At 37.8% G+C, this 16,824-nt stretch overlaps 1 protein-coding gene across 1 annotated transcript in view; it reads left to right on the top strand.

Moving 5' to 3' along the window:
- Positions 1-1,846: 1,846 nt before the first annotated feature.
- Positions 1,847-16,824, top strand: part of LOC127451329 (myosin-binding protein C, cardiac-type-like) — a 54,242-nt gene continuing 39,264 nt past the window's right edge. The window contains exons 1-9 of the mRNA XM_051715925.1: positions 1,847-1,936; positions 7,533-7,802; positions 9,569-9,700; positions 10,867-10,953; positions 11,043-11,191; positions 11,905-12,022; positions 12,297-12,345; positions 12,636-12,680; positions 16,720-16,779. Of these exons, the coding sequence (XP_051571885.1) occupies positions 1,912-1,936; positions 7,533-7,802; positions 9,569-9,700; positions 10,867-10,953; positions 11,043-11,191; positions 11,905-12,022; positions 12,297-12,345; positions 12,636-12,680; positions 16,720-16,779 (935 nt within the window). The 5' untranslated portion in view covers positions 1,847-1,911. The remainder of the gene's footprint in view (positions 1,937-7,532; positions 7,803-9,568; positions 9,701-10,866; positions 10,954-11,042; positions 11,192-11,904; positions 12,023-12,296; positions 12,346-12,635; positions 12,681-16,719; positions 16,780-16,824) is intronic.

Below are 16,824 nucleotides of genomic sequence, written 5' to 3' on the forward strand. Positions count from 1 at the left end.
GGCAGCATAAAAGAACTCCATACGACTTCAGTGGTTTAATCTATATCTTCAGAAGTGATATGATAGGTGTGGGTGAGAAACAGATCAATATTTAAGTCCTTTTTTTAACTATAAATTCTCCTCCTGCCCAGTAGGTGGTGATATGTACAAAGAATGCAAATCACCAAAAACAAAAGAAGAAAATGAAACAAAGTGGAGATTTATAGTAAAAAGGACTTAAATACTGATCTGTTTCTCATCCACACCTATCATGTCACTTCTGAAGATATAAGGGATATTTACACTTGGTCACCTCATGCGTTTTTACTGATCAGAGGTGGTTTGAGATGCATTCCATTTGAAACTCGGTCAAATGTAGATGTATCTGGCTGTTCAAGCCACATTTTTTCTTTACTCCGCCCAAACAGTGCTGCGTCACCATAAGCAAAAAGCGAAACATCACAGCTGTTACTGAGCATTTGCATATGGCTCGCGGATACACATTGTTGGGGAGCCAGAACTTTTTTCTTCATGTATTTGATGCAGATTGCTGACGAAAACTGAAACTAAACACCACAATAAGTGCAGCTGATGCGTACGGACATATCTTACCTATGATAAGCCCTGAGGGAGAAAATAGACCGCACGCACACACACAGACACACACACAGGGCAAAGTCACTTGGAATCAAATAATAAATCACATCTTTTAAATTTCAGATGTGAACTCTGTTTTATTTGCATATGGCATGGAAATTGAAGATTAGATTTATATCTGTTTGGCGGAGACACATTGATGTGGCCAAGTGTAAATGGAATGTGCTTACTCAACTGCAAAGCAATAAGATCAGTAAAAACACACAAAGTGACCAAGGGTAAATACCCCTTTAGATTTAACCACTGGAGTCTTGTGGATTATTTTATGCTACCTATATATGCTTTTTGGATCTTCAAATTTCTGGTCACCATTCACTTGCATTTAATGGATCTACAGAGCTGAGAAATTTTTCTAAAAACCTTTGTTTGTGTTCAACAGAAGATAAAAAAATCATACCCATTTGGGATGGCATGAGGGTGAGAAGAATAAACTCATACAGGTTTAGAACAATATGAGAGTGAGTAAATGATGAGTGAACTATCCCCTTAAATAACCAAAAGTACCTTGTATACAGTAGCGGATTTAGGCATGGGCGACATGTGCAGTTGCCCAGGGCGGCATCTTGCGGGGGGGGGGTGCACGAGGCACCCACACAGACCCCCCCAACCCCCCACTCCCAGTCAACAACTTTGGGGGCGTGTTGAAGCGGGTTTCGCACAGGGCGCCATACAAGCTAGAACCTCCACTGCTTGTAAACCTTGTAACTTGCATTTTGAGAAAAAAAAGACACACATCTTAAACCTGTATATATTCTTTAATTGTTGATAGGCAAAGGTGCTGAGGCAGCATACAAAGCTGCATATTTAAAAGTTGTCTATTTCAGAAGGTATCTTGGCATGTTAGATGTAATTCAGGAACAAAAAAAGAAAAAAAAGGTGTTTTTTTTTGTTTTTTTGTGTGTATGCTTAGAGTTGGGTTTGGGAGGGAACATCTGGAGGGTTCAAGATACTTTGCTACTGTCAGACTCTAAATTTAACCCATCATCTCTTCTCTCTTATCCCTTATCCTCCTTCCACCTTTAGCTTTTTTTGTTCTGTCATCCAATGGAGGTGATGGAAGGTTGACTAAATTATAGGTCATGGTTTTAGACGGGTGATGGGGTGGGCAGAGTAGTTTGGGTATGTGTTAATCATCATCTTTGTTTAAAAAGCAAGTGAAGAGGCGGGGCATATACTGTGGAACATTTTGGGGGATGGGGGTATCTATTAAAAGAGAAGTGAGGTTGGTATCCACAATGCCTGTCTGTTGGAACCCATTAGGGACACTCAACCAGGATGCCGGAGCCAACTAAAAAAGCTGGTATGCAAGTGTTTCTTTTGTTATCATTCTATTCGAAAAGTGGTGCATAATGGAGTGTAATCAAGCTGAAGAGACTTTACATTTATCTGTTTGTAGTTTGTGGTGGTGTTGTTTTCTTTAATGAAATATAAATTTTTTATACTTCTAAACTTTGACCCTTTGTTTGTTGGGTTGACCACTGGAAAGGAAATTAAAACTTCAGCAATTTACAGTACATATGTGCAGGTGTATGAACACCTGCTCCTGTGTTCTTAGTGTAATCTATAGTAATATGGAACAATTACAAACATTTGTAATAAAACGTATAGGGAATGGAAAGTTAAACTTGGTTTGAGGAACTCATTAAATAGTTCAGTTTCTTCATTTTCATTACATACAGTATGTCAAGATCTGATGACAAAGTTCTTTTCAAGTCGGCGGCATGTTGCAATTGCTATTACAAGCCTAACGCAAGATCCTGTACATTAACAGCATTCATTACATCTGACTGTAGTGGTCACTTTTCTTGAGGTCCTTTTGTCATATTTCAGAACCAAAAATCTGGCACTGAAAAATATTTTTTTATTTTTTATTATTGTCTAAAATACATCTTCACAAAATTACAGTTATTAAAGTGCTGTTTTCAAGCCAGATCATGTACGTTAACATCATTCATTACATTCTTGAGGTCCTTTTGCCATATTTCAGAACCAAAAAACTGGCATTCTTAAAACAGAGGGGGGAAAACGTTTTAATTGTTTAAAATACATCTTTACAAAAGTACAATTAATAAAGGGCCAATTAGCCTAATGCCTCAAAAGTGCTACAATAATCCCAGTGGACTAAATGGCTTGCCAGGATTGGTGGTTTTTAGAAGCGAATATAATAGCCCTGTCTAAAGCAAGAATTAAAGGATTGCCATAATGTGATACCACCTGTTTTACAGCTCACTGTGGTGATATTAGCTAAGACCCATAGTATGCTAATAATGCAGTTGCATCATTGTTCTGTACCAAGCAATTCAAAAATCCATCAACAGAATATTTCCCTTCACACCCTTTCACAATTGCTTCAGTCTCTTTCAAAGGCTGTCCAGGTCTATAATACAACCCATAACAGGGCATCGCCACAGCTCTTAGTACTAGTTTTTCATGATTAAATCCATCAGATAGATGGCCCATTCTCTCTTGAAAAGCCAAGACACATCCACAGGAGGCAAATATTTGTGAGACAACAATCAACATCCAGCAGAAGCTTCCTGATACAGGTCACCTATTTACCTTGAACATCCCATAGTTTGTCTCTTTCACTCTATACAATTACACCTCCTCATGTATTATCTCTCTATTCCACTGTATATTAGATATTTAACCCAGTATTTCAGCTAATCCTTCATGCAGACATTTCATGTAAACATGCTAAGTGTGTTTGTACAGTTTTGTCCTGACTAACCTTTCTCTGACACCCTTGTTCTAACATTACAACTCAAAACATATTTACCACGTAGACATCATTACTTTATTGTCACTACTTCCATCCATCCATCCAGTCAGTGGAACAAAGACAGCATGGATACAAGCAGTTTTCAAATGGCAAAAGAGGGACCAGTACTTGATAGACAACAGAAATAGATCCCTGCTAATCCCTCTAGCAGCTACCTGTGGCTGTGTCACTGTGGACTGCTTTTCTCAGTGGGGAGCATATGCTCTCTATATTTAAACCCAAAGGGTTGGCTTGCTTTGTCGTTGAACCATCTGCACTGATGTGCTCAAGGTCTCTGATTCAAAGCGTAAGAAAGAACAGAGAATAAACAGTTAATAATGCAAAGCATGAAACCATGTAACAATAGCCCTAAAGTTCAAGTTCCAGCAATACCTGCAAGTGTCATGAGGGAAAACTACAGACATTCATGTCATTTACTAGGAGTAATTACTATGTACATACAGACTGTACACTCATGTCTGACTGCAGTCATAGCAGTAGCCTTTAAAAAGCTGTTTTATTTTACATGGAGCGGGTCGACTCATGGGGGCTGACATGTTCACATCACATGACCTGCCGAGTACTATTCACTTTTGTCTCTGAAATTTCACTGCCAATCACCTGAGTGGTAAATGCGATTCAATGGACCCTTTACAAATTACTGTGATGGTGTGTTTCTGCCTAATTTAGCAGCGTAAATCTTGCAAACTTTTTTATTTTTTAAATTTGTCAATTATTTAGTGTCAATTTGTGACATTTTACTTTGTATATTCCCTTACAAAAAATCAAAACTAGCCCCAAAACTTGCCGCAAATTTGCAGTAAATTTGCCGCTAGTTATTTTCACATGCAAATGAGCTTTCGATTCGCTGCAAATGTTTGCCAGAAGTTTGCAAATCTTCGCTGGTTGTGTTGAACCTCCGGCAAACCTTTAGCAACAACTGACAATTTGTCACAAGTTTGCAGCAAAGCTCATTTGCATGTGAAAATTATCAGTGGCGAATTTGTGGCAAGTTTGCATCAAATTTCTCGATTTTCCTAAGGCTTACCCTGGAATTAGTTCCAAAAAAACTGAGTGACTATTTGCACCTGGTGTAAATAGCACCTGCAACACAGCGCAGCTATTTGCGCTCCTATAGTCTGATGGAAACAGACCAACTGCATTCAGTAGTGTTACTGCAGTGGTGTGGTGTGTAAAGACAGAATTTTTTCCCATGTGGATGACCCGGGCTTGATTTCACATTTTGTCCCATTTTTTTCCCATCCTGTTACCTGTCTACACTCTTACCTTTAATAGCTTACTACTTATATAATAATAAATATTAATATAAAGATTGATTTCCTTGATCACGGTTTGGTCACGGTTAAGGTCAGCGGAGTTGAGACTATAGTAATATTGTAGTAACAATGTTTTTTTGGTGGAAGTCATAGTTTTAATGCAATTAACCATGATGTTACTACAATAATATGGTGTTAATATAGTAACCATGTTAATTTTGTGGTTACTATGATTTTACCACAAAATACCATGGTGATACTATGGTTACTGTAGTAAAACCATGGTTAATTTTTGTAAGGTAAGGGTTAGGTTTATGGGTATGGGTTGGTTTAGGGTGTCTGTGGGACTCTAAATAAACACAACAAACACGCTGCAGTGATCCCCAATATGGTAGGTTAGTATATAATTAGGGGTTTAGATATGGTACGGTATGTTAGAATCACATGACCAGCCGAATACTATTACCTTATTCTCAGTAACAGTCCTGTTATTTGACACTTTCACTCATTGATTAAAGTAATCATGGCTGACTGTGAATACTAAATTTCTACAATGGCATCTGAAATGGAAAACTATTGATTTGAATATGAATTTGCATCCAAGCCACTAGATGTCAGTGTAAGTCCAAGATGACACAAAGACAAAAGTTACTGAGTGCACTGAGTTTAACTATGTAAATCTGACACAAGCTGTGCCTCGTTTCGAAGGCTGCGTGCTAGCTAGGAAGTGTCCTTTGAAGGCTGCAGTATACCAAGTGTCCTCCTTTAAACAAGCCTCGTTTAAATGCGACGGCCTTCGTAGGACAGACGGAAACAGATCTTATCATGGTTGCTATAACAGCACACCACTCTTTAACAAGCGCGAGCACTTTGAATGAGAAGGGAATAAAGTCCCTATGGAAGGGAATGTATGAGGTCAATTTTAGGAGAGTTATAATGATGTAGAGAGAAAAGAAAATAGATTTTACAGGTGTTCTTTTATCTATAATACTTTATTTTAATTATATATTACTATAATTATACATATTATATACTCTGCACCTGTCTAGTGAGGTACTTCAACTTGGGAATTAACATTACTTGCATTTGAACATTATATATTCGGGCAAATTGGCGTTATTTTTTTCAGACAAATGATGTTAATTTCCGCTGAAGCAAAGAATTGTGGGTTGTGAGTGCCCACAAAGGATACACCTCATGCATCCTACCAATTCCCATGAAAGAAAATCACATTCGAAGGCTGCATTCGGAGTGTCCTACTTGCTTTTCTGAAATGAGACAGCCTCAATGACATATGTGGCCGACAAATGTGACCTCCGGAGGACGCAGCCTTTGAAACACAGCTATAGAATAACTTTTAAATTATGTCACAAATGCTACAAATCCACAAAGTTAAGAATTAAAGTTTAGAATTATTTGTTCGCTTAAGATTTGGATGCCACACTGTTAAAAAGCAAAATGACATATTAGTCATATTCGGGTTTGGAATGCAGAAGTAAAACAATAGCAGGGTAAACCTGTATAGCGATGAATGGGAGACCACAGCAAATATATTTTTTGCTTACCCGCTTGCTCCAACAGCAAAATAAAAAATCCACTATTACAATATCACTTTCCAAAAGAAGAAAAAAATAGAGCAGTGGATTACAGCAGTTAGAGTAGAAGAGAAAAATGGGGCTATATTTCCGGTCACTCCCTCAGCAGCTGTACTAGAAACCTCATCGCAGCTGTGGTAACTCGTTTAACCTATTCCAGGTTAATATACTACAAACAATAATGTTATACATTTACACAAATTAAAAAATAAAAATAGCAAATATACAGAACAGAATTAAGCAGTTTTAATTTCAAATTGAATAAATACATTAACTCCGCAAATATATTTAATGACACTATAACTTAATCAATGCCAAACATTATAACTCATTATCTTTGGTAGCTCTTCTGCTGCATTAACATTTCAACATAAAGCGATATACTCATATACTTATAAATGAAACAATGACACAAAATAGAAATTAAAACATACATTTAATAAAAACGGGGTGATGCATGCGTTCATCAGACCCCTCTCTCCTCCCTCACACATGGAGCATTGCAGAGTTTTAAGCGTGTTGTTGTTTCATTTAAAGAGTTCTGGTGCTGACACCTTCAACCTTCTGTAATTTGCAGTTCAAACTGATCTGTGGTTAAATGTCTGCTACAGACCTCCGTGTGAGGAGAAACAGAGAAATTTGCTTGGAATGTTTATCAGACATTGCTTTCTCAGATCAGCTTGGGTTGGATTAAAGTTTTGAACTTTTTATTCCAATGAATTTTTAAGATGCTGTACACAATAATGTTCAGAATATTTCTTCTGCTGTCTCTGAAATTTCTGTCTTATAAAAATCTTCTAACGTTCACTTAATTTAAGTGAGTTTCAGGAACTAGGTAACTGGCACATAACAGGAAATTAGTGAGCCACTTTATTTCAAAGCAGAAGTACGTCATGAGGTTCAGTGCAAGTAGTCCATTCAGAGTTTGCTACCAGTTTGTCTGGTACTTCTAGCTATAGCTTCCATTTGAGGATGACTTATGAGTATATGTGTTTTTTCTTTATTGCTAATCTATTACATATGATGGTGTGCTGGTCATCTAGAGACATCTCGGCATAAGGCTATGAAGTCTTGAGGCACATTGAAGGAGTGAGATATTGAAGAGAGAGAGAAAACAGGGTCAGAGCGAAACATTTTCATAATCAGTGAGCAGCAAAAATGTTTATGAAAATCTTCTTATGTGCTTGAGGTGGCCTTTTTACATAAACATTTTGGAAACGCATCCATTCCTTCTGACCTTACCTGCCTCCCTCACTCCCTCAGTCTCTGCCTTTACCAAGAAACCAAAGTCTCAGACTGCTGAGATTGGGGCAACAGTCATTTTTGAAGCGGAGACTGAGAAGCCTGATGCAAAGGTGAGATGGCAGCGAGATTCCAAGGACATCTCATCCAGTGACAAATACACCATCTCAGCAGAGGGCAATAAGCATTCTTTCACCATAAACAATGCTGTCCAGGAGGATGCAGTAGGATATGCTGTTATTGCTGGGGGATCAAAGGTCAAATTTGAATTAAAGTTAAAGGAGTCAGAAGGTGGGTGATTTTTGGATGGTGTCTCACTGCTACACTGCTTCCTGTATTTACCTCACGGACGGTCACCCCACCTTTTTTTCATCTGTAAACCTTCAGGTGTGGGTCAGTCACAGAGCACCATAACTAATTCACCTTCTGAGGCAATTTTCTCTTGAGGTATATAACTGGTTTTTGTTGTTTTTAAAAAGCACACTTTTTTTTAGCATGTCATCACGTTTGTGCATTGCTCTGAAGCTGTTCACTATTTTAAAGGACTTCTCAGCCTGCTGGGGAATCTGGGAAACTCTCCAGACCTCTTAAAGCTGTTCTTCACTTCAAACACTTTTGCCCTTCAGTTTCCTTTCTTGGAGCTTGTTACCCTGTTAGGCATTGTGCATGGAAAAAAAAAACTGATAACTGAGGGTTCAAAACATGAATTTTATACTGGAGGAAAAAATAGCTTAATAAAGCTTGTGTCTAGCCAGTCAAACTATCAAAGCTAATGAGGTGCGGAATTAATTTTTGTATCTCTTTATCCATCTTGTTGTCTGTAAATATTGACTAAACTTTAATTTTTGGGTGAAGTATCCCTTTAAGTATAGGTCTATGGTTATTAGGGATGTCATAAAATATTGATATATTTTTGAGGCATCGATATATTAAAATTAGCCGGCATTTAAATTAGAAGCTCAATTTGCCTGCTTTCCAATACACTTGGTTGGTCTCTGTTTAACAGTCTGGCGAAATAGCATTGGGAGACCACAAGAGGGTGATATACCATTTACTGAAGAACACGCACACACACACACACACACACACACACACACACAGGACAAGCTGAAGCGGCAGATGAGATGGTAGTCCAAATTTACAAAAGTTTTGGTAGTTCTTCAAGAATGAACAAAGTGATGTTGATTATGCAGTTTAGTGAAACTGGTTTAACTGCGCAACTGAACTTTTAGAAATTGCAATGTTTATTATTTATGTAGCCTTGAATAAGTCTTTCATTCAAACTGTCAAACCACAAAACGACATACTTGTAACTGAAATTACATTGTGTAGACACTTTGAAAGACACGTTCACAACAGATCATCCAGCGATGGCTAGAGTAAAATAATCTTTGTCCTTTGATTTGGGTCGAATTTAATGGAAAACTGTAAAAGTTACACTCCGTGGCACTGCAGACTATTGACGCTGAGTGTTGGCGGTGTTTTCGTACCTTTGTAGAAAATATATAATTGTTTCTCATTTTCATCCGCCAGATGTGTCCGTTGTGCAACCCCCTGCCGCTCACACTTTATTAAAGTTGTGTTGAGAAAAATGTCTGAAGAGACAAAGACTGTTGTGCAACGAGCAGCCCAATTTATGTCCCGATATATATCAATAATCATCGGGAAAATCTTCCGATTATCGATGCGTGAAAAAGGCATCGATCCCAAGCCTAATGGTTATACATAAAGAATTTAGAGTTTGTATCCAGCAGAGGCAGAAGATGAAAGAAAGTTTCATTCCTATTGTGTGTGGCCATTAGAATTCTGAAGAGAGCAATATCAAAGCTAAAAAGGTCCCACGGGAAACTATCTTGGTTTGACCTAGACTTTTTTGTGATATTCGCGATCCTTTTTACAGACATACTGTATGAGTTATTGTAAGTTAGTAGTGACTTCTCATAATGTTTCCATTGTTAAATTTGAATGCATTACCAGATGAGTGATCATAAAGAATCTAAAGAATAGAGAATCCAGTCCAGAGAATGCCATTATAATGTCTTTTTACATCTTTGCAGTGAAGGAAGCAAAACAAGCTGTACCCCCAGAGGCTGCAGCGATGGAAACTAAGTCTTCTGAAACTACAGGGGTTCCACCAGCACCTACTGAAAGTTCAGCACCAGACACCAGTGGAAAGACAACACCTGATGGTGAATACCAAAACACATATTTACACAGAAAGTGTAAAACTGAATATAAATAGATCACATAATTAATATAATTCCCAAAACAGAGCAGTGGTTGACTAAGCATAAGTGGAGTAAGTTGATAAAATATATACTTATTAAATATATACCATAAATACCATTATATTCATAATATCATAATATATTTCTAAATACATAAACATAGTTGTATATTTAAAAAGAACTTCGTTGCATTTGTGCCCCATAAAATACTATTCTGATTCAGATCAGTATTGTGAAGCACAGAAACAATGAATATCTCAATAAGATGTCAAATAATCTTTTACTGTTTTGATAAATACAATAAATATGTAACAATTAATTTGATACTGTAACTTGATCCATTAGTCAGTAAACAAATCCAGTGATCAGCATAATTTCAGCCAGAATGACCGTTTGGTCTTATGGTAAGGTTTTCGCCTTTAGTACAAGGAGTTCTGGATTCTAATCCAACCTCGTATATTTTTTATTTTGACAAACGAAGAAATTATCTGTACAGTGGATGTATATCATGAGCGGGGACACATCTGTTTTGATATATATTGAATATGTGATTTTTTTTGTATCATATTTGATACATCAGGCTTTAATGGTCATTATTTTGCTTGCAATTTCACTGAAAAGCAGCACAAGCTGCGGAAGAGCGGAGTGAGAAGAGCACGCGTCTGCATGCACGAGAGAACATCGCCGCCCGCTGTCACTCAGCACAACTCATAACAGCCACAAAGAGCACTCATTATAATATTAAAAATAACAAACTCCAGCACCAGAATTGCCAGTTATTATAACACACATGAATGAAATGGAAACTCCTGGTCAAGAACTGGAGATGTTTCTTCTGCAACAGACAATTACCTGACGAAAGCTATTTCAAAAAGTTGTGGGGACAAAATTGCAAAGGCAAAAAGTGATAGGGACATGTCCCACCCGTCCCACCTGTAAATGATGCCTACGACTGTGGCTCTTTTGGGGCATCAAACATTGCCATAAAAAGTATGGAAGTATTATGGGAAAGCTGTTCCTTTGGTGATGCTAGTGGGGATTCACTAATTTCAAAATATTAAAAATGTTTAATGACTTATAGCAGATTTATTGTTTCTGTTTTTATTTATTTGTAATTTTTTTTCTAGCTCTGCCTGAGAGTCATCGTCCTGACACAAGGCAGGACCTTACTGGTCTCTTCACAGAGAAGCCTCAGAGTGGGGAGGTAACTGTGGGTGAGTGACTTCTTGTCAATAGGACATTGATATAGGGGTTTAAAATAGCCTGTAAAAATCCAATCTTCCAATCTTCTCCTTCCATGTAGGTGAGAACATTACCTTTGTGGCTAGAGTTGGTGGTGAATCTTTGTTGAAGAAGCCTGCAGTAAAATGGTTCAAAGGAAAGTGGATGGATCTGGCCAGCAAGTCAGGAAAGCATCTGCAACTCAAAGAGCACTATGACCGCAACACTAAGGTCTGCATATTGTCTGATTAAAAAGACAGTTATGCAGTATACACTCACTGAGCACTTTATTAGGAACACCTGTACACCTACTTATTCATGCAATTATCCAATCAGCCAATTGCTTGGCAGCAGTGCAATGCATAAAATCACACAGATATGGGTCAGGAGCTTCAGTTAATGTTCACATCAACCATCAGAATGGGGAAAAATGTGATCTTAGTGATTTTGATTGTGGCATAATTTTTGGTGCCAGATGGGCTGATTTGAATATTTCTGTAACTGCTGATCTCCTGGGATTTTCACACACAACAGTCTCTAGTATTTAGTCAGAATGGTGCAAAATATAATTATATAAATATAAAATATAAAATATAAAAGAAAAATATCCAGTCAGTGGCAGTTCTGCGGAAGGAAATGCCTTGTTGGTGAGAGAGGTCAACGGATAATGGCCAGACTGGTTTGAGCTGACAGAAAGGCTATGGTAACTCAGATAACCACTCTGTAAAATTGTAGTGAGCAGAATAGCATCTCAGAATGCACAGCACATCGAACCATGAGGCGGATGGGCTACAACAGCAGAAGACCTCAATGGGAGCTTTATGTAGTGTTCCTGATAAAGTGCCCAGTGAGTGTACTTCTGCAGTAGATAATAAAAAAACAAATTAAATAAGTTTGTAATTGCCAAGATTTTGCAAAAACTTTGGGAACACTTTTTCATTCAGGTGTACACATTCGAGATGCATATTGTTGCAGCTAAAGCTAACTTTGCTGGAGCATATCGCTGTGAGGTGTCATCAAGAGACAAGTTTGACAGCTGTAATTTTGACCTCGTAGTACATGGTAAGACCCACACTGTTTGTTTTAGGCTGAACACAACAGCCTGAATAAGAAGAAACATGCGTGCTTGATAAATGAGACAGAACTGTCAATATACTGGGTATATGCCACCACTCACTCATCCAAATTGCACAGTTAAACCAAAAAATGTTCAAAGAAATAAAATCTTATCTGGTACTGGAATATGTCATTTATGTAATGAGCACATAATTCACAATTGTACCAAATTAATTTGCCTTTTTTCCACTGTTCTCCCCATGTTCACATTCTACACCAGAGGCTCGTACAACAGAAGGGTTTGATATTCGCAGTGCATTTAGGCGCACGTGAGTATTTTGTTTTCAACATACTTTATGATTATCTCATGAAGTGTGAATCCTAAAAAGAATAAAAGTGACTATTCATGCAAACCAGTAGTATTCTTTCATGCGAACCAGCAGTATCCTTTCATTGCAGCAACACTTGATTTGTTTGTTTTTCTGTTTTGGGGTTCATTGAAGTTTTTATGATTTTGAGCAGATGCTATCATTTCTTTTTGTGGTTTTGTTTTTATGTAAAGATAGCATTTCAATAAATTTTTGGGATTTAAAGTAATTCGTTTATACTGATTACCCAGGAGCACCAGTTCAGGTGGTAAGAAGAAGATGGGAGAGCCTGGCAGGTAGCTATACTGTAGGGGTTTGCTGCAACAGTAAGGGATATATTCACATGGTTGTTGTCTTTATTGAACTAAACCCTCAGATTTCTCATCACAAGGAATGTATTGGGCATTCACTCTCCATCCCTGTCTATTTGTCAGTCATTTGTTATTGCTTGCCCCTTTAATTCTGTCCTTTTCAATCTTCTTCCATTGTCTGACAACATCTAAGGAGAGTTGACATTAGTCATTGTTGACATTTTATGACCCACTCTCCAAGGATCTCTGCTAAATCTAATTCCGACTCTAATTTCCTTTCTGTTCTCTTCTCACCCTTTCCTCTGTTTTAATTATTATTATTATTTTGTTATTTTTTTTTGTGACAAGGGCAGTTTTCCTAAACTCCTTACTGGTATATCAGAGGCAGTAGGCCATAAAGTGAATATGATTTCCCTGTCCACTGATCTTTTCAAGTGCAGGCACTGATTAAGAGTGAGCAGATTAGAGGCATGTTTTGCCACACAGCATGTTTTTCCACCAATTTAATCAGGAACAGGACTATGTCCAGACAGTTAATCTGAAATAGTTTTATAATGCACTTTCATTCGGGTAATTTGTAATTTAATTACTGAAATCTCCTCAATATACCTGAACTTCTTTACAGTGGCAAAGATCTTGTCAAAACCAGTGGAACCAGCTGCGAAAACTTTGAGTGGAATGCTCCTTGTGTTGCTCCTCCTTATGCCAAGTTAAGATGGCATGCTCCTCAGGAGTGATTCATCATGGGTCGTAATGCTCATGCATATATCCTTTTTAAATCCCCTTAGCCCTGCAGATCAGAGAGAAGACTCTAGGATGAGATTAACACTTGTTTCCTTATTAAAAAAACAGCCAGATGCCAGGGCCTTTGATATGCACAGTGTTGTTTGATCATAGCGGGGGTCTGGTGTGGATTTCACAGAGTCTGTACTGTGTATAAGCATTTTTGCTATTAGTGTTCATATCCTCATCTGTAATGTCCCCCAGCAAAGCATACTTTTAAGAACAGCCAGTGTAGACAGTGTAGGACAGATCACTTTCAGATTCTATGGCATCAATAAAACATGTCTGTGTAAAGTTTGTATGTGGTGGTTATGCAATCTGTCCCATATAAGCTTGTATACACCTGTTTCATACAGTGGTCGACCGATATGGGTTTTTTAATGGTCGATGCCGATATCCTGAGAGCAGGGTGGCCGACAGGCAGATACAATGCCGATATATAACACAATTTAATACAGTAAATAACAAACATAAAATTGCTAAAAATAAACTTATTTAGCACTATATTTACTCAATATTGTATTTTAAATGGTAGATAGCAGTTTCTTCAGATTTCTGTTTAGTCATAAAATTTTTGTAATTTATTTGCACATGAAGAAATTGTTAATGTATTAGGAAGAAATAACAGTACACACAATAGTCCAGCAACCATGGATGGCATGTCCACGTTAGCAATCGCATTTACTCAAAAAATACAGAATCAAACCAATTCTACATACAGTGCATAGTGAAAAAGAAATGTACTTACAGCACAAGTGAAGCGCTTTTATTTTGGACTGCATCTGAAAACGTAGGCAGCTGACTTGCTACTTTGCTGCAGTTAATGGCTTAACTGACATCTGTTTTGAATGAATGGAACTCTTATGGAAACTGGTCTCCTAACAGTTTGAAAAGCACCTTATTTTCATCCTACCACCGTATACAGCCTCCGGAGGCAGCATTTTCCTGGTTTCGGACGCAGCATTGAAGTTGCACTCACGCACTCGTGCGGATCCATGTCCTGACAGTTTAAATGGCCTGGATTGCCTGCTTGGATTGTTACAGACAGACCGTCATGATTTGTGAATGAGAGGAACTTTTGATCCTGATCCTGAAGTTTTTTATTCTGGCTGATAGAATACGCGCTTCAGAGGAAGATATTAGATGAGCGCTCGACGGGAAGAAAACGCTTTGTGAGGTTCGTTAATGACATCTTTTTAAACGAGATATCTGCATATTTGCAGACGGTATATAATACAAGTTTTATTGATATTTGCCTTTTATCATTAGAAAAGTTGTTGAGGAGAGACTGTTAGAATACGTGCTTTAGAGGAAGATTTATGAGCGTTCCACAGGATGCTGGATCTGCTGAAGTTGTGTGGTGTTGGTTTATTACATCTGTTTAAACGAGATATGCGCATATTTGCAGACAGTATATGATATTAGTTTTATTGATATTTGCCTTTTTATCATTAGACAAGACAGTTAAAAGTTACAGGGAACTGTTGAGGAGAGAGAGGGAGAATGAAACAGGCGGGCACTTTAACATTATGAGCTCAAACACATCTAACGTGGCTCTGATATGCGGACCGTTTAAATGAGACTGTATTGCACACCGGTCTATTACTGTAGTAACACGATGGCACGTAACAACAAAACGAACCGTGACTGGTTGTTTACATGTTTCAGTCGCTTCACATGCAAGCAGGCGATTTTCGGCGCCCTCAAGAAAAAAATCGGCCAAATGGGAAAATTTATCGGCCGATGCCAATAATTAAAAAAGTCAGATTATCAGCCAGTTTATCAGCCTCGGTGATTTATCGGTCAACCACTAGTCTCATATACACCAGCATATATCCTTCTCTTAAATGCTTGTATACAACTCTGCCATACTATGTATGCAATATCCATTCAGTGTACACAAGTAGATATCCATTCCATGTACACCTGTATACATCTTTGCATGTCTTTTATATGCTTGAATACACCTGTCCCATGTACACCTATGTACATCTGTCCCATATATGCCTGTAGCCTATAGACCTGCCTCATATATGCTTGTATCTATCATCCCACACATGTCTGTATACAGCTTTCCTGTATAAGCATGTACACATCAGTCTCATATACACTTCGGTCCTATATCTGCTTTACACATCTGTCTCATATGTTTATATACTGTACATCTGTCCCATATAAGACGGTATACATTTGTCCCATTTTTGCCTGTGTACATCAGTCCCATACAGTATATGTGTGGGCACATCTGTGTCATATATGCCTGTATTAATCCGCCTCATATATGCCTGTATGCATCTGTCCCGTGCACACTTGTATACATCCGTCCCATATATGGTTATATACAGTACTGTGCAAAAGTTTTAGGCACTTGTGAAAACTGTTGCATAGTGTGGATGTCTTCAAAAATAATGTCATAAATAGTTTTCATATATCAATTAACATCATACAAGGTGCAGTAAACATAAATCAAGCCAAATCAATATTTGGTGTGACCACCTTTGTCTTCAAAACAGCACCAATTATCATAGGTACACCTGGACACAGTTTTTCTTGGTTGTTGGCAGATAGGATGTTCCAAGCATCTCAGAGAATTTGCCACAGTTCTTCATTCTGTTTAGGCTGTCTCCATTTCTTCCATCTCTTCATGTAATCCCAGACTGACTCGATGTTCAGTGGGGGGGGGGGGGGGCTCTGTTGGGGTCATGCCATCTGTTGCAGGGTTCCCTGTTCTTCTTTTCTATTATATTATATTTGCAAAAGGGATGTTTGAGAGTCTAAAATGTATATTTCCTATTGACACACTAAAGCTGAAGATATAAATAACCAGACAATGTGTTTGTGAAACATCTTATGTGCCTAAGACTTTTGCATAGTACTGTACACCTGTCCCAAATATGCTTGTATATATCCCTCTTAAATATGTCTGTGTAAATCTGCCTCATATATGCTCTTCGACGCATACAGTATATATCTGTCCCATGCCACATCCATTCCATATGCTATATACTGTACATGCGTATAAATCCTGTACATGAGCCATATACTTCATGATACCTTTGCTATAGTATTCCATTCTTTAACATGATAATGAATTAAGATAATTTCAGTTCGCAATTGTGCTTTACAGAAGGCTTTAATAGATTTTTTCCTATTTGGAAAATTAACCTACTTTACAGTGAGTTTAGAATTTAGCATTGTTTTGTGTGCTCATATTTTGTGGCCTGTGATTTCTTTCCCACAGTAGCACAGATGCAGGTGATGACTCAGGAGAACTGGACTTCAGTGCTTTACTGAAAAAGAGGTGAGTACTTGGACATCTTGGATAGTAAATTACGTCAGATACAAT

Source organism: Myxocyprinus asiaticus, chromosome 2 (assembly GCF_019703515.2).
Source record: "Myxocyprinus asiaticus isolate MX2 ecotype Aquarium Trade chromosome 2, UBuf_Myxa_2, whole genome shotgun sequence".
In the NCBI taxonomy this organism is placed as follows: Eukaryota; Metazoa; Chordata; class Actinopteri; order Cypriniformes; family Catostomidae; genus Myxocyprinus; species Myxocyprinus asiaticus.